The following is a 23,100-nucleotide window of genomic DNA, read 5'->3' on the forward strand; positions in this document are numbered from 1 at the left end:
TCATTTCAGACCTCCAGCATCCACAATGTTGTGCTTTTGTTATACAGGAATCAGGACTCCAATCAGAAAAGCCATGATCTTTCTGAGCAAAAGCAAAGTACTGGGGGTGCTGGAGACCTGAAATAAAAATGTTCCGGCAGGCCTCCTCCTCCTCTTGTTTCTCGTGTAAAACATATATTTAGAATGTGTGACTTCCCCTTTAAATCTTCCCCGGAGCCCTTAAAGGAGCCTCAGGGGCCCTTAGGTGGGGCTCCAGAGCTCATTGGCTGCAGTTTGTACAGGGGCTGATGTTTGCACCAGGGTCAGGAGCAGCTTTGGGCTAGGAGAGGGTGGAAACAGCAGGCTCCTAGCTCTCTCTTTCCTCTCTGAATCTCTAGTGGTGCTGCTGACCACCCTCCCTCTCAGCATGGAGTACAAACCCAGGATGCCGAAAATGGAGCTTGATGCAGCAGAGGGGCCCCAAGGTTTGATAAAGCGCAGCCCGGAGCTGCAGCAGGCTGCCTCACAGCAAGTCTCTGCAGTCATGGTGAAAGGGGAGAGCCCTGCAGCAGGTAAGACTGGGGAAGGGGAAGCTCAGTCTATGAGCGATCGCAGACAGAGAAGAGGAGGGGGTTTCCCTCTAGGATTCCCCTCCCCGCTCCAGAACCCAGACAAAGGCCAGTTGTCGTATGAGAGAGGTCGGAGATTGCGGTACACAGCTCCATCTGACGGACTTGACCAGAAATGGTCAAGGATGGCCCTAGCCAGCAGGATACAGAGGAACAGGAACGCTCTGACTCTCTCTCATACACACAGTGCCTGCCACTACAGGCCTGTACCACCAAGAGCCACATCCCCATTAGTTATTACCAATCCCTGCCCACCGTCACGACAACCCGTGTCTCTCTCTCTCTCTGTCCCTCGCCTTTCCTCCTGAAATATGAGCTGCTAGCTACACAACTTGAACCAGGATGAGGCCTGTGATCAATGCACATTCACCCTCTCAATTATACAGAGACTAGCAACGTCTCATTAACTGGATGGGAACAGTGTATAGGAGCTTTTCTCTGGCTCTAACTCTATGCTGCCCTTGTCCTTGGAGTGTTTAATGGGCACAGTGCAGGGGCAACTTTATTGTGTAAATAAACCCTGTGCCTACCCTGTCCTGGGAGTGTTTAGTGGGAACAGTGCAGAGGGAGCTTTATTCTGTAAATAAACCCTGTGCTGTTCTTGCCCGGCAATGTTTTGATGGGGACGGTATAGAGGGAACTTTATTCTGTATCTAACCCTGTGCTGTCTATGTCCTGGGAGTGCTGACACTACAGAGGAAGTGCTTGAGGGAGAAGGAAGGGGGAAAGTTTGAGGGTACAGTACCAATAGAATATTGATACAAGGTCACAGGTTTGAGTGGAAATAGGTGTCTTCTCACATTCTGTTTGATGGAAGAATGCTGAGGGCCCTGTTCAGATTGCAAATGACGATATTGTGCTCCTTCCTTGCTGTAGGATATGAAGCCTTTCAAAATTGCCAAGCTTCCGATGTCTCTGGAGCCACCGTTGAAACTGCATCACTGACTCCAGCAGAACCCAGAGAGCTAATGAAATGGCAGAAACGCAGGAGCCGGCATCCTGGCAGGGACCACCGGAGATACTACCAGGAACGCTGGAAGATGGAGTACCTCATGGACTATGACTGCCTGCGACACGGCCTAGTCTGCATGGTGTGTGGCAGTGCCCTGGCCACCCTCAAACTCAGTACTATCAAGCGACACATCCTCCAGAAACACCAGGATACTATGCTCCTGACTCGTGCCGAGAAGGAGGTTGTCATTGCAACCTGGGTTGAGCACCTCCGGAGTCACAGTCACCACCAGGAGAAGTCTGATATGCTAGGAGCTGAGGCTAGAACAATGCAGATCAATCCTGCCCCAGGTATGTATCAAACTACTGAACCAAGGAGACCTATAATCCCAGCAACTCTTGTTTCTGTTGTTGCTAGCTCTCCAACCTGCTTTCTCAGCCTGGGAACTTGAGATGGCCATTTAAACCCTCGGGTTGCTTCTTTTCAATTCAATAGTGCCTAATCGGTTTCTTCTTCACAATCTCCCACCACTTTTATGGACACCATGTACTTGTTACAGATGCAGTATGGATGCCTTACATCCCAAGGACTGAAGCAGTTCAAGAATGCCACCTCTTTACCAGGGCACTTCAGGATGGGCAGTAAATGCTGGTACATCCGTTGATGCCCACATTCCATGAATAAATTTTTGAAATTATACAAACGGCCCATTAGCTTGTGTTTCTACTCCACTCAAGCCTCCTCTTCATCTCCCCTCACCTGATCCTTTTATTCCTTCGATTGGATTTATTAATGACTGTCTTCTCTTGATGGCCCCTAGTTCTGGTCTTCTGTACTAAGAGAAACTTCTTCTCCATGTTGACCCTGTCCCATCCATTAACAACATAAAGATCTTGTCACAACTCTGGATAAATTAAAATTTTGTAAGTAAATATGCAAAATCCCCAAACCACCTGATTTTCAGACAGAGGTTGATAGAAAGCAGAGATTAGGTTCCTGTATTTAATAAGATTATTTATTAGAAATAATTAGATTTGAGCTGGAGGTAAACAATTAAACTAAATCAAACAACCTTTTTACAAATTGAAACGGAATCACTTACAAACTCCGCCGCCCCCCCCCCCCCCCCCCCCGCCCCCCGTAACCCCGTCTTTCTCACATACACAGATAGTCACAAACACAAATAAAATCACAAGCAGAGGGAAACTGATCAAAATGTTGAGTTGGTTCTTGCTGATCTGAAGGTTTCTCTTCAATGCTTCCATTTATTCCAAATACTTCCATTTATTCGCCAGAGGTACAGAGTGGCTGTTTCTCTGAATTCTGATTCAAAATCACAATTTGCAGCATTTGCTGAAGAGCAGCTTTTTTTTTCAGGTTTATAGTGGCTTAATGCAGGGAACTGAGTTTTTTGGCTGCTGCAGACCTGCTGATTTCTCTCCTGACCTGACTAGCTTCTCTTGATACTCAGTTGCTTGACAGCCAATGATTTGGAGATGCTGGTGTTGGACTCGGGTGTATAAAGTTTAAAATCACACACACCAGGTTATAGTCCAGCAGATTTAATTGGAAGTACTAGCTTTCAGAGTGCTGCTGCTCCTTCATCAGGTGGTTGTGGAATATAAGATTGTGAGACACAGAATTTATAGCAAAAGTTTACAGTGTGATATAACTGTAAACTTTTGCTATAAATACTGTTTTACAATTTCATACAATTTCTTAGATGATAGGTTGAGACTATATTAATCTGAGTTCAGAGGAATGAGAAGTGACCTTATTGAAACATGTAAGATTCCTAGGGGAATAAAATAAAACAATGAACTGCAAATGAAGAAGATCTGAAACAAAATCCGAAACTGCTGGACAAACTCAACAGATCTGCCACTATATGTGGAGGGAAAGCATAGTTAATGTTTTAAGTCCAGTGACCCTTCAGAACCATTCTGAAGAAGGTTAACTGAAGTCAATGCTCCACAGATGCTGCAAGAAATGTTGAATTTCTCCAATATTCTTTGGGTCTTGACAGAGTAGATGCAGAGAGGTTGCTTCCCCATGTAGAGGAGTCTAGGACCAGAAGGCTTAATCTCAGAGTAAAGTATAGCCATTTAAGACAGAAGGAAGGAGGAATGAGGATAGTGAATCTGGAATCTTATTACTGCAGAGGACTGTAGTACTTGGGTCCTTAAGTACAGAATATGGAATATCTTTTTATTGTCACATGTACTCCGTTGTAGGAGTATAGGGAAAAGTGTTTACAATGTCTGCTTTCTTATGGCAACCACTTAGGTATAATTCTTGGATACAACACAGGAATAAAAGTAATTGCATTGCTTACAGAGTTGAAAATAAATTTTAAAATAGAACATCATTAAAGGGTTGACATTGCAGAAAGGTAGGAAATTTCAAATACACATTAGTGTAGCTGCTCTATGCGGGACCTCTGCATGTGGTCTGACCACCAGATCCCAATCTAGCAGCCATCCCCGCTCTGCTCCAAGCTCGTCTGCTCAGTGCAGTGCTGAACTGCTCCAAGCTAAGTGCCAGGACTGCCTCCCCACACACCAATCTCCATCCAAGACACGTGCCTGTGCGCTCTTCTGGGGCTTGCAATCCACATGCTGTAACAGGGCACGTTGCTCTGTGGACTTGCTGCTGGCACCTGCTGCTGCTTAACTATTTACCTCCAGTGCTAAATGGAGAGAAGAAAAACTGAGGAGCTCCAGCAGGACTGTCCTTCTCTGCTGTCACCTTGGGGTTCAAGGCTAAGATATATTTCTTTTATCAGTGAGGGAATCAAAGGTTAGATAGAAGGCAGAAAAGTGGAGTTGAGGAATTTCAGATCACCTATGGTTTTATTGAATGCCAAATGACCGAGTTCTGCTCCTACACCTTATGGAAAAGACAAATCCTCAAACAATGAATGGAAGACTGAGAAGCAGTATATCCTCAATCTTCAGTCATCAGAAAAGAGTCAGCAGGAATCAAAAGGATCTGAAAGGGAACAACTCATTGATCTCCATGATCGAAACTGGTGGCAGAAATGTGCTCCACTAACTTTCCTTTCCTACCCATAATACCTGTGTCTCGTCCCTATGTATGGGTCTGTACATGAAAATTTTAAGAAGGGTAACAGAGCAAGTTATACTTAACAGTTCATTTCTTTTTTGCCATTGGTTAAAAACAATTTATTTGCAATGAAGTGATTTACTAGTCAATGGGAGGAAAGAAAAACTTGGTGTGTATATTATTTCAACCTGAATTGGACAATTCAGTAGCTTCATCCATTTTGACAATTCTTGGAATAGTGGGACTTGATTTTCAGTGCACTATCATCGTTGAGTCATGAAACTATCCATGTCTCTTTCTCCACCTGTCTAGTGTCTGTCTTGTTCATCTCTGTGGGTCTAAATCTCCCTCTGTGAGGCTGTTTCTTTTGTGTGTCTTACATTACCGCTGCCTGTGTGTATTTGGTTGCTGAGTTTCTTGTTCTCTATAATATTTTTATCTGTGTGTATCTCTTACCATGTATACTTCTCATTCTCTATCTGCCTGTCTGTATCTCAGGGGTGTCAAGCTCTTGATGGGCCAAATGGCTGGCTTCCAGATTGTAGGGATTCTACGCGCACTTGGGTCTCTCTCTTTTGTGAGTTTGACTCTGTGCCTGTCTCATTTACTTTTTTTTTTGTTTATAGGATGTGATGATGGTGCCCAGGCCAGCATTTATTGCCCATCCCTAATTACACAGAGGGCAGTTAAGAGTCAACCAAACTGAATAAGGAATAAGAAAATTCCTTCCTTAAAGGACTTAATTTTTAAAATAGAATCCCTACAGTGTGGGAACAGGTCATTCGGTCCATCAAGTCTGCGCCGACCTTCCGAAGAACCCTGTAAACCCACATTTCTAATGGTTAATTCACCTAGCTTGCTAAATTACCTATAGTGTCGAGGGGTGTGCATGACCAATCCATGTAACTTGGTGAAAATGAGTTCTGCAGATGCTGGAAAGGCACAACAGGTCAGGCAGCATCTGTGGAGCAGCAAAAGTGATGTTGGAGGCAAAAGCCTGATCGAGATGGACAGCATGGAAACAGACCCTTCAGTCCAACCCGTCCATGCCGACCAGCTATCCCAACCCAATCTAGTCCCACCTGCCAGCACCCGGCCCAATCCCTCCAAACCCTTCCTATTTATATACCCATCCAAATGCCTCTTAAATGTTGCAATTGTACCAGCCTCCACCACATCCTGTGGCAGCTCATTCCATATACGTACCACCCTCTGCGTGAAAAAGTTGCCATTTAGGTCTCTTTTATATCTTTCCCCTCTCACCCTAAACCTATGCCCTCTAGTTATGGAGTCCCCTAAGGAAAAGGCTTTGTGCATTTATCCTATTCATGCTCCTCATAATTTTGTAAACCTCTATAAGGTCACCCCTCAGCCTCTGACGCTCCAGGGAAAACAGCCCCAGACTGTTCAGCCTCTCCCTGTAGCTCAGATCCTCCAACCCTGGCAACATCCTTGTAAATCTTTTCTGAACCCTTTCAAGTTTCACAACATCTTTCCGATAGGAAGGAGACCAGAATTGCACACAATATTCCAACAGTGGCCTAACCAATGTCCTGTACAGCCATAACATGACCTCCAACTCCTGTACTCAATACTCTGACCAATAAAGGAAAGCATACCAAACGCCTTCTTCACTATCCTATCTACTTGCGACTCCACTTTCAAGGAGCTATGAACCTGCACTCCAAGATCTCTTTGTTCAGCAACACTCCCGAGGACCTTACCATTAAGATTATAAGTCCTACTAAGATTTGCTTTCCCAAAATGCAACACCTCGCATTTATCTGAATTAAACTCCATCTGCCACTCCTCAGCCCATTGGCCCATCTGGTCCAGATCCTGTTGTAATCTGAGGTAACCCTCTTCACTGTCCACTACACCTCCAATTTTGGTGTCATCTGCAAACTTACTAACTGTGCCTCTTATGCTCACATCCAAATCATTTATGTAAATGACAAAAAGTAGAGGGCCCAGCACCGATCCTTGTGGCACTCCACTGGTCACAGGCCTCCAGTCTGAAAAACAACCCTCCACCACCACCCTCTGTCTTCTACCTTTGAGCCAGTTCTGTATCCAAATGGCTAGTTCTCCCTGTATTCCATGAGATCTAACCTTGCTAATCAGTCTCCCATGGGGAACCTTGCCGAACGCCTTACTAAAGTCCATATATATCACATCTACTGCTCTGCCCTCATCAATCTTCTTTGTTACTTCTTCAAAAAACTCAATCAAGTTTGTGAGACCTGATTTCCCACGCACAAAGCCATGTTGACTATCCCGAATCAGTCCTTGCCTTTCCAAATACATGTACATCCTTCCCCTCAGGATTCCCTCCAACAACTTGCCCACCACCGAGGTCAGGCTCACCGGTCTATAGTTCCCTGGCTTGTCTTTACCGCCCTTCTTAAACAGTGGCACCACGTTTGCTAACTTCCAGTCTTCCGGCACCTCACCTGTGACTATCGATGATACAAATATCTCAGCAAGAGGCCCAGCAATCACTTCTCTAGCTTCCCACAGAGTTCTCAGGTACACCTGATCAGGTCTTGGGGATTTATCCACGTTTAACCGTTTCAAGACATCCAGCACTTCCTCCTCTGTAATCTGGACATTTTGCAAGATGTCACCATCTATTTCCCTACAGTCTATATCTTCCATATCCTTTTCCACAGTAAATACTGATGCAAAGTATTCATTTAGTATCTCCCCCATTTTCTGTGGGCTCCTCACAAAGGCCGCCTTGCTGATCTTTGAGGGGCCCTATTCTCTCCCTAGTTATCCTTTTGTCCTTAATATATTTGTAAAAACCCTTTGGATTTTCTGTAATTCTATTTGCCAAAGCTATCTCATGTCCCCTTTTTGCCCTCCTGATTTCCCTCTTAAGTATACTCCTTTCTTTGTACTCTTCTTAGGATTCACTCGATCTATCCTGTCTATACCTGACATATGCTTCCTTATTTTTCTAAACCAAACCCTCAATATCTTTAGTCATCCAGCATTCCCTATACCTATCAGCCTTCCCTTTCACCCTGACAGGAATATATTTTCGCTGGGCTCTCATTATCTCATTTCTGAAGGCTTCCCATTATCCAGCCATCCTTTTACCTGCAAACATCTGCCTCCAATCAGTTTTCAGTTGCCTAATACTGTCAAAATTGGCCTTTCTCCAATTTAGAATTTCAACTTTTAGATCTGGTCTATCCTTTTCCATCACTATTTTAAAACAAATAGAATTATGGTCGCTGGCCCCAAAGTGCTCCCCCACTGACACCTCAGTCACCTGCCCTGCCTTATTTCCCAAGAGTTGGTCAAGTTTTGCACCTTCTCTAGTAGGTACATCCACATACTGAATCAGAAAATCGTACACACTTAAGAAATTCCTCTCCATCTAAATCTTTAACTCTATGGCAGTCCCAGTCGATGTTTGGAAAGTTAAAATCCCCTACCATAACTACCCTATTATTCTTTCAGATAGCTGAGATCTCCTTACAAGTTTGTTGATGAAGGGCTTTTGCTCGAAACGTGATTTTCCTGCTTCTCAGATGCTGCCTGACCTGCTGTGCCTTTCCAGCACCATAATCCATGTGACTTGCACATCTTTGGACCGTGGGAGGAAACCCACACAGACAGTTGCCCGAGGGTGGAATCTAACCCAGGTCCCTGGTTCTGTGAGAAGCAGTATTAACCACTGAACCGCTGTGCCACCCAGAGGCATATCTAGTCATCCAGATGTTTATATGACACCAATCATCAATGGTTACATGGTCACCTTTTTTTTATATTGGATTCAAATTTCACCATCTGCTATGATTGGATATGAACCTGTGTCCCCAAGACCTTAACCTGAGGTTTTGGATGTTAGTCCAGTGACAGTATCGTTACAGCAGAGCCTCAGTGTATTTTTTTTTAATCTGTATGCTTTTCTATTTGTGTCTGTCTCATTATCTATGACATGTGCATCTCTATATCTGTATCTGCAATTGGGTCTATCTAAGTGTGTGTGTCTCTCTCTGCGCTCGTGTCTCCTTCTATCTACTTAAGTCTCTGTATCTGTCTCTGTGTATGTTTCTCTCATCTGTTTGTAATTTTTTTCTCTCCAGACAAATATCTCTTTCTTTGTGTCTCATTCCTTCTTTCCAAGTGGGTTTCACACTGTCTTTGTGTGTACATGTCTTTTACTTTCTCTTCACGTGTCTCACTGACTCCCTTTAGTCTCATTAACCCAGAGTTGCTACAAATGTTAAGATTTAATGAAAGTACCAAAAATCTTCGTTTGCTTGAATGACTGCTGCCCATGATCAAAGCAAACCAAACTAGGTTTTCTCAGCAATAAAACTTCCACTGATTGCAATTTTCTTAACTTTAACAAGAACAGTGAAAGCATTCTAATTTATATACCTTAAATTTTAGCCCTTTTAAAAATTCACATGAGCACACAGAAAAAATAGTAGTCAGTAGAACATAGTTCTGTATCACTAGTCCAAGTCACAAAACCAAATAGTTGGTTTCACAATCCTTTTCCTTTCTTTGATGATGTCCTAATGTTATCTGCACAATGATGATTAGTCTCGAGTTCACTGGTTGCTTGGTTGGACTTAGGGTGTTTCTTCTTGTTTTTCAGGTTTTAGAATATTTTTTCAGCATCTCCAAATGTAGTTTCTCTTCTTTTAACAGAAAATTAGAGAGAGCAACTTTAAGGAGAAAGGGGATAGATTTATGTAGCTAAATTTACAGGATCCATGTTGCATAAATTTATGCAGCTAACTTCTAGAGGTCTTCTTGCGTCTCTATTTCACTCCCTTTGTAGGATTTCTGTTGAACTGAGATCTGACCAATCTGAGTTGGTTTATGCTGAATTCTTCTGAACCCACAACAAATAGTGCCCATTTATCTGGCTTTAATGTCCACAAAAAACAAAATTATCTCTCATGCATTTGTCAGCTTCACTTATTATTTTTTCTCTTAAGCCAAGTGTGGATACAATGTGCCAAATGGCTGCTGCTTACAACATAACACTTCATGGAATCCCTGCTCTGTGGAATGAGACCATCTAGTCTATCTAGTCTGCACTGACTCTCCAAACAGCATCCCAGCCAAGGCTGGGATTGATCCTGGGTCATTGGTGCTGTGAGGCAGCAGTGCTAACCATTGCTGCCCCAGTTATGTGAAGCTTCAACCAACTCCTTGTACATTCTCCCCCTTTTTAAGTGAGGTGGATTGACCATGATAAATTGCCCCAAAGTATCCAAGGGATTTGCAGGGTAGGTGTATCAGCTGGGAGGTTTCTATTCAGAGAATAGCCTTTGAAGAGCTTTGAACCCTTTGAAAGGTCATTGTAGACTAGATGGGACAAATGGCCCCCTCTTTCTGGAGGGATTCTACATCTATGATGAAGGTTCAAAATATTTTATCATTGTTATTTGGAATTTTGGATTCTCAAATGGACACAGCCATGTATAGCCTTATTAAAAGTAAAGTTCTGTGGATGCCTGAAATCTGAAATAAAAACAAAGTGCTAGCGAAACTCTGAGATCTGACAGGCTCTGTAGATATAGAAACAGAGTTAACTGTTCAAATTCAATATCATACTGTACTTGAAATGTTAACTCTTTCTATAGATGTTGCCAGACCTGTTGAGTTTCTACTTTGTTTTTAAAAAATTCATGTAGAGCTCTGTTCGGTTTGTATTTCTATATTAGTGTGGGCTATGGTGGAAGAAGCTTGTTTCATATTTGAGTTCTGAGAGTGGTGGATGGCTGGACTGCTGGCTTATGATACAGAATGATGCCAAAAGTGAGGGTTCAATTCCTACACCTGCTGAGGTTACCACAAAGACTACCTTAACCCCTCTCCTCGCCCAAAGTGCAGTGACCCTCCAGTTAAACCACCACCAGTCAGTTCTCTCTAATTAGAGGTGGACTATGGTATCTTTATCATTTTTATTGGATGTCTGGATAATATATTTAAAGACATTTAGAATACCCCACTCTCTTTCTATATTAGTTTAAAGCCTCCCAAATAGCACAAGCAAATCTCCCCATCAGGATATTGGTCCCTCTCCAGTTCATGTATAACCCAACCCTCTTGTGCAGGTCACTTCTGTATAAGAGAAAAGGCAATTTAAAAAAAAGGTAAATAGTTCAGTGATTCAGGAGGGAAAAGAAAATGAGGAAGTGGGGGGGAATCTGTCACCTAACAGTCAGTCAATAAGTGATTACATTGTTCAACTTTCCTTTGAGTTATACAGTAGAACCCCCATATCTGCAGATTTGGTTTCTGGGTTTCAGTTATCTGCAGTACACCGTGGCCTGAAAATATTACATGGCACATTCCAGAAAAAAATTCCAGGGGGCTTCTGGGGAAGTAGGTTTCCCATTTAAATGATAGGGTTTGCTACAATTTTCTAACTTAGATGAGATGACTTACAGTGTGGAAACAGGCCCTTCGCCCCAACAAATCCACACCAACCCGCCACCCACCCATACCCCTACATTTACCCCTTACTTAACACTACGGGCAATTTAGCATGGTCAATTCACCTGACCTGCACATCTTTGGACTGTGGGAGGAAACCGGAGCACCTGGAGGAAACCCACGCAGACACAGGGAGAACGTGCAAACTCCACACAGTCAGTTGCCTGAGGCGGGAATTGAACCCAGGTCTCTGGCGCTGTGAGGCAGCAGTGCTAACCACTGTGCCACCATGCTGCCCTAAATTTGTGGTTTCAGGCATCTGTGGTAGGTCCTGGAACGTATCGCCCACAGATACGGGGGGGACACCTGTATGTTTAAAAACCAGTTCATTCTCTGCAGCAAGCAGCCCAAACTTCAACTTTTCCAGTTTGTTTCCAAATGCTGCCTACTTTTTACCATAAAATGACTTTGGAGAAACAGCTGAGCAAAGCTTCCAAGCAGATAAGAGATGGGGAGTTACTGCTTTCATTACTTAAAAAAAAACTTGCTTTGAGAGAATTGGGGACCTATATGCTAAGAGTTACCCAACAACCTACGCTGGTCTTCAGGTTCTGCTCTGCAGGCCACTGAATCAATGTAAAGGAGACACCACTGAAGCTGTCCAACTCTCTCCTGAAATCCTATTTTCAGTAAAAGTTTCTGGGAAAAAAACCAAAAGAACTGCAAGTGCTGTAAATCAGAAATAAAAACAGAAGTTGCTGAAAGAGCTTAGCAGGTCTGTCAGCATCTGTGAAGAGAAATCAAAGTTAATGTTTCAGCAACGGTGACCCTTCCTCAGAACTGATGGTATCTAGGAAAATATGGTTGGTTTATATGCAGACGATAGGGTGGGGGGAAGCACATAAAGAGTAAATGATAGGTAGGGATATCGCCCAAAGAGAGAGGAGAACAGTTGGACAGACAAAATAGTTGATAATGATCTGACTGGTACGGTAAATAGCTGTTAATGGAGACTGTTCGTGGCTAACAATAGGTAGGATGTAATGGCAGACAAGGGCTGGTATATGTGGTAGGGGGCTAGGACATGGGGAAGTTCAGGTCCTAAAATTATTGAACTCCAAATTGAGTCTGGAGGGCTACAGGGTTCCCAAGTGGAAGATAAGCTGTTGTTCTTCCAGCCTGCCCTAAGCTTTGCTGGTGCACTGCAACAAGCCTGAGACAGATGTTAGCCAGGGAAAAGGGTCATGTGGTAAAGAGGCAAGCAACTAGGAGCTCAGGGTCTTTTTTGCAGAAGGAACGTAGATGTTCTGTGAAGCAGTCACCCAGTCTATGCTTTGTTTCCCCAGTGTAGAGGAAACCACATTGTGAATAGCGAATGCAATAGACGAGATTGTGAGAAATGCGGGTAAAGTGCTGCTTCACCTGGAAGGTATGTTTGGGCCCTTGAATACTGAGGAGGGAAAAGGTAAATGGGCAGGTGTTACACCTTTGGCAGTTGCAGGGGAAGGTGCCGTGGGGCTGTGGTTGCTGGGAGTGAACAGGGAACAGTCCCTGCAGAAGGCAGACAAGAGAGGAGAGGGGAGGTGTTTCTGGGAACCTGTTGGTAGTATGCAAATACCAGTACTTTTGTATACCCGGTAAAACCCGATCATTTTCCCACTGAGTCATAGATGTACAGCATGGAAACAGACCTCTCGGTCCAAGTCAAACATGCGGACCAGATATCCTTACCTAATCTAGTCCTGTTTGCCAGCATTTGGCCCATATCCCTCTTACCTTTCCTATTCATTAACCCATCCAGATTAAATGCCTTTTAAATGTTGTCATTGTACCAGCCTCCACCACTTCCTCTGGCAGCTCATTCCATACACGCACCGTCCTCTGTGAGAAAAAGTTGCCCCTTAGGTCCCTTTTATATCTTTCTCCTCTCACCCTAATCCTATGCCCTCTAGCCTGCACTCCTCCACCCCAGGGAAAATACCTTGTCTGTTTATCATATTCATGGCCCTAATGATTTCATAAACCTCTATAAGATCACCCCTCAGCCTCTGACGCTCCAGTGAAAATAGCCCTAGCCTATTCAGCCTCTCCCCATAGCTCAAATCCTACAATCCTGGCAACATCCTTGTAAATCTTTTCTGAATCCTTTCAAGTTTCACAACATCCTCCCAATAGAAGGGGGACCAGAATTGCATGCTACAGTCCAAAAGTGGCCCAACCAGTGTCCCGTACAGCTGCAACATGACCTCCTAACACCTATACTCAATACTCTGACCAATAAAGAAAAGCATACCAAATGCCTTATTCACAATCCTAACTACCTGTGACCAGTTTCAAGGAACTATGAATCTGCACTCTAAGCTCTTTGTTCAGCAACACTCCCTAGGAACTTACCATTAAGTGCATAAGTCTGGCTAAGATTTGCTTTTCCAAAATGCAGCACCTCACATTTATCTAAATTCAACTCCATCTGCCACTCCTCAGTCCATTGACCTGTCTGATCAAGATCCTGTTGTACTCTGAGGTAACCTTCTTTGCTGTCCACTATACCTCCAATTTTGGTGTCATCTGCAAACGTACTAACTATACCAACTATGTTAACATCCAAATCATTTATATAAATGACGAAACGTAATGGACCCAGCACCAATCCTTGTGGCACTCCACTGGTCACAGGCTTCCAGTCTGAAAGGCAACTCTTCATCACCCTCTATCTTCTACCTTCAAGCCAGTTCTGGTTTTAATAAGGTTTGTTCATAATGAACAGATGATTTGAAGTTATTAAAGAAGTCTCATGGATGTTTCTTTCATTTTCTTTAGTTGTACTAAAGAGAAACAATTGGACATTTTGTTAATTGATACGACACTTTTTTATACTAATGTATAATTAGTGGAATAGTGGGACTTGAGTATCCATACATTCATTCCATGGTTGATGTTGAGAGTATTGGGCTTGTATTTTATTTCCTGTATGTGTAATGTAAAATAGTGTTTCATTTCTTTGTTGTGTATGACAAACTGTATTTCAGGCTGGGCCAATACCTTCCTCCTGCGTCGTAACAGATTCTGTAAAAAACAAACAATGCTCATTTCGGAAGCCAGTGAAACATAATGGGCTGAAGGGTCTCATTCCAAGCTTTACGTGAAGGTTACGAGCTGTCGCCTCATGAAATGAAAATCACATGATTAATTTATTTTCAAGGAAGTCTCAGAGTGGAGAACCAGATGTGTTGTTTTTGAACTTCTGGAAAATATTCAAAGTACCTCAAAAGGTCAAGTCATAAAATAAAAGCCATTGGTGTTGGACATAGTATATTATTGTGGATAAAGAATTGGCTAATCATAGTCATACAGCACGGAAACAGACCCTTTGGTCCAACCAGTACATGCCAACTATAATACCAAACTAATCTCGTCCCACCTACCTGCTCCTGGCCCATATCTCTCCAAATCTTTCCTATTCGTGTACTTACCCAAGTATCTTTTAAATGTTGTAATTGTAACCACATCACCACTTCCTCAGGACGTTTATTCCACACATGAAGCACCCTGTTTAGAACAATTGCCCTTCATGTGTTTTTTAAATCTCTCTCCTCTCATCTTAAAAATGTGCCTCCTATTCTTGAAATCGCCCATCCTAGGGAAAAGACAACTACCATTAACTCTATCTACAAGGCAGACCAACCATTTAAATACAGCACTGTATGAGATGTCCCTATAACACATGGGGGGAGCGAGGGCAGTTCAGGAAGGCAGCGCACCATCTTCTTAATGGCACAGAGATAGGCAGATAATTCTGACCTAGCTGCAACAGACAGAAAAACAAGATCACCTGGTCATTTCCCTGCATTTGTCCCTTGCGGGATCTTGCTATCTTTCCTCTGGCTTTGAAAGTAATCGGTTTCCCATTTGAGTGTGGCTGTTCAGCATTGCAGCACATTACTACCTTGATCACAGAGCAAACGAGAATTTATTGCCCTCGAGAGTTTTAAACCTCTAGCAACACAAGTGGACAAGGAACAGTGAGTGAGGAAAAGAGGTTCTTTTTAAGATTTGCACCCTGTAACCAGTGGGGTTCCACAGGGATCAGTGCTGGGATTGCAAATGTTTACTTTATATTGGACACAAAGTTGGCAACTGGAGTATAGGATGTGTGCAAAGATGTGTTGTTGTTTCTTTTGAAATGGGAGAACAAAAGAACATTTATTATTTAAATGGAGACAAACTGCAGCGTATAGGGTCTTGAGGTAATCAGGAAGGCTAATGTTATTTCAAGGAGATTGGAGTGTAAGAGTAGGAAGTCTCACCACAACTGTCCAAGGTGCTGGTGAGACCACATCTGGAGTACTGACAGCAGTATCTGTTCCCTTATTTAAGGAAACATATAATTTCATTGGAGGCTGTACAGAGAAGGTTCGCTAGACTGATCCCCAATATGGAGGAATTGTGTTATGAACAAACGCTAACCTGTTGGGACTCTACCATTTAACCTGGAGCATTGGAGGTTGAGGGGTAACTTTTAGAGGTTTATAAAATCATGAAGGGTATGGATGGAGTGAATAGCCAAAGTCTTTTTCCCCAGGTTAGGAGAGTCTAAACTGTGAAAGTAGAACAATATAAAAGGGACCTAAGGGGCAATGTTTTCATGCAGAAGGTGATGCGTGTATGGAATGAGCTGCCAGAGGAAATGATGAAAGCTGGTACAATTGCAACAGTTAAAAGGCATCTGGATAGGTATATAAATAGGAAGGGTTTAGAGGGATATGGGCCAAATGCTGGCAAATGTGACTGGATTAATTTAGGATACCTAGTCCACATGGACCGAAGGGCCTGTTTTCATGCTGAGATCTTTACGACTACTCACTGGAGTTGAGAAGAATGAAAGGTGATCTTATAGAGACATGGGATTCTTAAGGATCTCGACAGAGTAAATGCTGAGCAGACGTTTCCCCTCATGGGAGAGTCAAGGATCAATGGGTGTAGTCAAGGAATATATGAGCACCAACTGAAAACTGAGGTAAAGGAGGAATTTACTTTCTCTCAAGAGTGTTGTGAGTCTTTGAAACCCTTTTGCCACAGACCGCTGTGGGGGCAAAGTCCTTGTAAGGTTTCAATAAATGGAGTCTGATCAGTCAGGGAATCAAGGAAAGTGGACATGAGGAATGGGATAACAGGCTCGAGGGGCAGAATGGCTTCCTATGGGGGTGGAGCCAGATTGAATTTTGGGAAAAAATTCAAGAGACGTCCAACGGATGTGCCATTTTTTTCCCCCTCCCACAGGGATACCTCCGGCCGCGGATCAAAGGTCGGCTGAGGCCGCTCCGGGTACGATGTCTCCGCCAAGGCCGGACCCGGCAAAGGGGGCGCTGAGCCGGCGGCCTGTGAGGCGTTACTACCAGGAGCGCTGGCGGACGGAATACCTGATGGATTACGATGGCGTGCGACATGGCCTGGTGTGTATGGTGTGCGGCAGCGGCCTGGCCACTCTCAAGCTGAGCACCATAAAACGGCACATCCTCCAAAGGCACCAGGCCTCACTCAGTCTGACTGCCCGTCAACGACGCGTCGTAATGGCGACGTGGATGGATCGGCTCCTGCACCAATCACAGTCCCCCTTAACAGAAACGGGACACCTAAGGCACCGCCTCCTCCCTCACACAGACCAATCAGCGGTCGACAACTCGGCTCCCGCCGTTTCCCACCAATCGGGCCTCGAATTGCACGGGACCCGGTTTCCCGCTCTATCCCACGGCGACGGTCAGTTACCGCCGGTGCCAGGGGAGGGTAATATGCTGCTAGACCAATCAGTTCCAGGGAGGCCAACCTCTATGATGGACAGCGTCGTTGTCCAATCGAGCGTCGACCAAGTGCGACAGGTGCCGGGAAATGTGACACATCGATTCCATTCGGACTGCCGTATAGGGGAGGGGCGGTACGAGCGTCACCAATCAGAGAGCGGTGACCAGCAGCCAGGGGTGGAGCCAGAGACACCGACAGGTACAGAGCAGCTCAACCAACTCCTGAGGCCAACTCCCTCCGCGTGCACCAACCGCCTGGTCCTGAGGACAACTCCGTCCGCGCGCACCCAACCGCCTGGTCCTGAGGCCAACTCCGTCCGCGCGCACCCAACCGCCTGGTCCTGAGGCCAACTCCGTCCGCGCGCACCCAACCGCCTGGTCCTGAGGCCAACTCCGTCCGCGCGCACCCAACCGCCTGGTCCTGAGGCCAACTCCGTCCACGTGCACCAACCGCCTGGTCCTGAGGCCAACTCCCTCCGCGTGCACCAACCGCCTGGTCCTGAGGACAACTCCGTCCGCGCGCACCCAACCGCCTGGTCCTGAGGCCAACTCCGTCCGCGCGCACCCAACCGCCTGGTCCTGAGGCCAACTCCGTCCACGTGCACCAACCGCCTGGTCCTGAGGCCAACTTCCTCTGCCCTCACCCCCAACCGCCTGGTCCTGAGGACAACTCCCTCTGCCCTCACCCCCAACCGCCTGGTCCTGAGGCCAACTCCCTCCGCGCGCACCCCCAACCGCCTGGTCCTGAGGCCAACTCCGTCCGCCCTCACCCCCAACCGCCTGGTCCTGAGGCCAACTCCGTCCGCCCTCACCCCCAACCGCCTGGTCCTGAGGCCAACTCCCTCCGCCCTCACCCCCAACCGCCTGGTCCTGAGGCCAACTCCCTCCGCCCTCACCCCCAACCGCCTGGTCCTGAGGCCAACTCCCTCCGCCCTCACCCCCAACCGCCTGGTCCTGAGGCCAGCTCCCTCCGCGCGCACCCCCAACCGCCTGGTCCTGAGGCCAGCTCCCTCCGCGCGCACCCCCAACCGCCTGGTCCTGAGGCCAACTCCCTCCGCGCGCACCCCCAACCGCCTGGTCCTGAGGACAACTCCCTCCGCCCTCACCCCCAACCGCCTGGTCCTGAGGACAACTCCCTCCGCCCTCACCCCCAACCGCCTGGTCCTGAGGACAACTCCCTCCGCCCTCACCCCCAACCGCCTGGTCCTGAGGACAACTCCCTCCGCCTTCACCCCCAACCGCCTGGTCCTGAGGACAACTCCCTCCGCCCTCACCCCCAACCGCCTGGTCCTGAGGACAACTCCCTCCGCCCTCACCCCCAACCGCCTGGTCCTGAGGCCAACTCCGTCCGCGCGCACCAACCGCCTGGTCCTGAGGACAACTCCCTCCGCGCGCACTCAACCGCCTGGTCCTGAGGCCAACTCCCTCCACCCTCACCCCCAACCGCCTGGTCCTGAGGACAACTCCTTTTGCCCTCCCCCAGCCACATGGGTAATGCATTGGTGGGGGCAGGGGAGCCAATGTGTGGGTGGCAAATCATGGGTGGGGTCCAATGTGTGGGTGAGGTGGAGTGAATGTGTCACTATCTGCTGGTGAATTTGTTACGTTTTCCCTTGTTCCTGAAGGGACCGAAGTCCGGTTGGATCCTCTTCATGTTGGTTCAGTTGTCGAGGTGGTGGGTGTTCCTGTGTTGCTGAATCAGCCACAACTCCCTGTTGATAATAACCGGGTGGCGCCACAGCACAACCCCCTGCCTCCATTGCCCAGTAAAGGTATCCGTCGTTACTACCAGGAACGCTGGAGGTTTGAACACCTGATGGACTATGACTGGTGGCGGCATGGCCTGGTCTGCATGGTGTGTGGCAAATCCCTGGCTACTCTCACCCTCAGCACCATCAAACGACACATCCTCCAAAACCATCCGCACTCGCTGCATTTCAACCAGGCCGAGAAGGAGAACATTCTGGAAGCCTGGAATGAGAGGGCTTTGCAACGCGACTGCACAGCGGTGCAACTGGTGATGCCTGGGACAGGTTCTAACTGGTCAGCCGGTAAGAGGCCACGCTGTCACTATCAAGAGCACTGGCGGTTTGAGTACCTGATGGACTATGACCAGTGGTGGCACACCCTCGTCTGCATGGTGTGTGGAAAATCGTTGGCTACTGTCGCCCTCTGCACCATCAAACGGCACATCCTCCAGAACCACCCGCACTCCCTTAACTTCAACCAGGCCGAGAGGAAGAACGTTCTGGATGTCTGGAAGAAAACCGTATCTCTGCAGGAGAGTGCAGTGATCGAATCGCGGGAAGAGGAATTGTCAGCCCTTAGGATACAGTCTGCAGTTACAGGTAAAGTCATTGCTATCAGATCTCTTGACTATCAAAAGAGTTCACACACCTCCAATCTATAATTCTGAGGCAGTTATCCACAAGAAGTTTCTCCAAGGAAAACTGACCATGTCAAAATGTCACGCTGTCATTACAGCTTCCTACATCTTGTAGCTGTGTAGACCCATCATCACGCAACTTCCATAAAACTATAAGAACTTGGAACAGGAGCAGGCTGTTCGGGCACTCAAGCCTGCTCCGCCATTCAATAGACTCATGGCTGATCCAACATGTCTCATATCCAGAATAGCACAAGAACAGGCTTGGGCCCGATAGAGAAATTGTCGGTTACCTACTGTAACAACTTGGTAAATTATACCAAGAAGGGGCCAGTGTTGAGAGTCAGAACTGTGAGCTCAATTGGATGTTGAGTCTCAAAGGAGAGGTGCATTAGAGGGGAGCGAGTACAGGGGAAGACATGACCCAGAGCCTGATTGACATGCATTAATGTTCTGGGTTCAGGTTCCCAAGTATATACAGAGCAGTGTCAGAGCCATGAGTGAATGTTGGTGTGTGTGATTTGATGACACATCACAGATGGCAATCATGGGGAAATCCTAGTTTACCCATTATTTTATGTTCTCAGAACCTGATCCGTCAATGGTTCCACTTCTAAACTCTCTTCATTGATTTCAATCCCTTTGTGACCTTCACACCCCTCCCCCAGCTGTCACCTCCAGTGCCTACAACTCTTCCTGTCTAACATCCTCCAATTCTGATCTTTTGAGTTTACCGCAAACCCCATTGCTCCATCCCTGGCCATGTGTCTTTGGATGTCTGTGGTCCTAAGCTCTGGAATCCACTCTATGACTGATGTCTTCATCCTGTGAAATGCTCCTTAAAACAGATTGCTCTGACCTCACATTTCGTTGCAAGTCCCTGTTTCTTTCTTACATGGCGACTCTTCAAATGCAACCTGAATAACACTTCTGAGAAGTGTTCTGTGATGGATGGATGTTAGATCCACGTTGATGGATATTATCTACTTGGACTTAAAGGCCTTTGACAAGGTACACACAGGAGGCTCCTGAGTAAGATAAAGATCCATGGTGTTAGAGGCAAGGCGCTAGCATGGATAGAAGCTTGGCTCTCTGGCAGAGAGCAGAGTGGGAATAAAAGGATCCTTCTCAGAATGACAGCCGGTGACAAGTCGTGTTACACAAGGGTCAGTGTTGGGACTACAACTTTTCACTTCATACATTAACAATCTAGATGAAGGCACTGAGAACATTCTGGTTACGTTTGCAGATGATACAAAGATAGGTAGAGGGACAGATAGCACTGAGGAGGCAGGAAGGCTGCAGAAGGTTGGAAGACTGGGCAAGTGGCACATGGGTACAGTGTGGGAAAGTGTGAGGTTATGCACTTTGGTAGGAAGAATAGAGGCATGGACTATCCTTCTAAATGGGCAGAAAATTCAGAAGTCTGAAGTGCAAAGAGACTTGGGAGTTCTAGTCTTGGAGTCTCTCAAGGTAAACTTGTAGGTTGAGTCAGTAGTTAAGGCGGCAAATGCAGTTATGGCATTTATTTTGGGAGGATTTGAAGATAAAAGCAGGGATGTACTTGAGGCTCTGGTCAGACCACATTTGGAGTACAGTAGAACCTTGACTATCCCAACAATTTGGACGGGGACCATTTTTTTCAGATAATTGATCATTCCGATAATCAACCTGATCATAAACAAACAGTAATTTCTGAGTGCCGGTTATCCGAACATTTCTCGGTTATCATTAGATTAGATTAGATTACTTACAGTGTGGAAATCTGACAACGCACACCATATGCCGTTTTTACGGGACCTTGAGATCTTGTTCGGGTAGTCTGAAATTCAGATAATTGAGATTGTATTGTATTGTGCACAGTTTCGGGCCCCATATCTCAGGAAGGACATACTGGCCCTAGTGTGTGTTCAGAGGAGATTCATGACAATGGTCCCAAGAATTTTTTGTTTTCTTAGATTAGTTAGAGTGTGGAAACAGGCCCTTCAGCCCAACGAGTCCACACAGACCCGCCGAGGCGCACCCACCCAGACCCATTCCCCTACATTTACCCTTGCACCTAACACTACGGGCAATTTCGCATAGCCAATTCACTTAACCTGCACATTTTTGGACTATGGGAAGAAACCGGAGCACCCAGAGGAAACCCACGCAGACACAGGGAGAATGTGCAAACTCCACACAGACAGTTGCCCGAGGCGGAAATTGAACCCGGGTCTCTGGCGCTGTGAGGCAGCAGTGCTAACCACTGTGCCACCCACAATGAAAAGCTTAATATTTGAGAACTCAGTCTATATTCGATGGAGTTGTGAAGGATGACCCGGGGGGGTGGGGGTGGTGGTTAGGGGGGTTGGAATCTAATTGAAACTTATAAAATACTGAATGGACTGGACAGAGTAGATATTGGGAAAATGTTTCCATTGGCAAGAGAGATTAGGACCCAAGCGTACAGCCTTAGAGTAAAGGGAAGACCTTTCAGAACGGATAGAAGGAGAAACTTCTTCAGTCAGAGATTGGTGAATCTATGGAATTCATTGCCACAGAAGGCATGGAGGCCAGATCTTTCATTATATTTAAGACTGTGATAGATCGGCTCTTGAGTGGCAAGGGGATCAAGGGTTATGGGGAAAAAGTAGGGGAATGGGGTTGAGAGCCTTATCAGCCATGATTGAATGGCAGAGAAGACTCTATAGGTTGAATGGCCTAATTTCTGCTCCTATATCTTATGGATGTTTTAGTGTGCTGTAGGTGGTATTAAAATGCAATTTGTTACTGTCCTGTTTTTGCATTGTAGAGGAAAATCCAGTCGTGGAGTTTGCAAAGGACATGTCCCCAAGTTGGGATGGGGATACGAGCCCTGTGGAAATTGAAGTGTGTGTGGAGGAGCCAGATCTGAGCTTACCGGCACAGACAGTAAGGGGCCGGGGCCGAGGCCGAGGTCAAGGGAGGGACCATTGGAGGAACTATCAGGAGCGCTGGCGTCTCGAGTACCTGATGGACTATGACCAGTGGCGACATGGCCTGGTCTGCATGGTGTGTGGCAGTGCCCTGGCCACCCTCAAGCTCAGTACCATCAAGAGGCACATTCTACAGAAACATCAGGACACCATGGATTACACACTGGCCGAGAAGGTGATGGTTGTGGAGGAGTGGAACAAGAAAATCGCCACTGTTGCTAAGATGGACTTCTGGCAACTGTCCACCAGTAGGAACAGGAGTCCTCCCAGGCAGCCAGGAGGAATGATCTGTGCCCAGCATTAATTTTTGACACCCATGCACACATCTTGTAGGGTCTGTGCAAATACAGGACTGGGGGAGGAGGCAATTAACATTGGCTTTAATGCCTAACAGTATCACTCCTCCCAAAAGCTGTTTTCAGTTAAATGCTCACACCCACAACTAGCAGAAGTGGGGCAGGAGGTGTCCATCAGGAAACACCCCAGGACCACCCTATTTTGCACCAATTCTGAGGTCAAGGGTGGTTGAAGGTAGCCTCTGTGCTCCAAGGAGAAGGTTTCAGCCACTCCTGCCCACCTGCTGCAGGTAGACTAAGGTGAGCTGTGGGAGAGATTAGGGCAGGGTGTTGGGACTGTCTGGGCTGGAACACCCCCTTCCCTTAACAGACGGCAGAGAGTCAAAAGATGAGAGAAACTGGTTTCTCAGGGAGTGACTGGGACATGGGTCAAAGGGCCAAAAAATAACCAGGAGCAAATATGTATATCACTTTATGGTGCCACCCTTGGATTGAAGAGTAAAACAAGTTGGTGTGCAACTACTTTTGAGTCTCTGGCGTGGATGATGTTACTCAGTTGAGTCAGCATGGAGCTAATTCAGAGAAAAGTACAACAAAATATAAGAGACATAAGGGGCAACCTT

General features: G+C 46.2%; 1 protein-coding gene across 1 annotated transcript; it reads left to right on the top strand.

The window, feature by feature from the left end:
• Positions 1–244: 244 nt before the first annotated feature.
• LOC140457158 (zinc finger translocation-associated protein-like) lies at positions 245–22,999 on the top strand. The gene is made up of 5 exons (XM_072551217.1): positions 245–551; positions 1,485–1,910; positions 16,321–17,037; positions 18,464–19,186; positions 22,019–22,999. The coding sequence occupies exons 1-5, from the start codon at positions 407–409 to the stop codon at positions 22,483–22,485; spliced, it is 2,478 nt and encodes an 825-aa protein (XP_072407318.1). The 5' UTR covers positions 245–406; the 3' UTR covers positions 22,486–22,999.
• The last annotated feature ends 101 nt before the right edge of the window (positions 23,000–23,100 follow it).

The sequence above is a fragment of the Chiloscyllium punctatum genome, chromosome 31, assembly GCF_047496795.1.
Source record: "Chiloscyllium punctatum isolate Juve2018m chromosome 31, sChiPun1.3, whole genome shotgun sequence".
Taxonomy (NCBI): domain Eukaryota; kingdom Metazoa; phylum Chordata; class Chondrichthyes; order Orectolobiformes; family Hemiscylliidae; genus Chiloscyllium; species Chiloscyllium punctatum.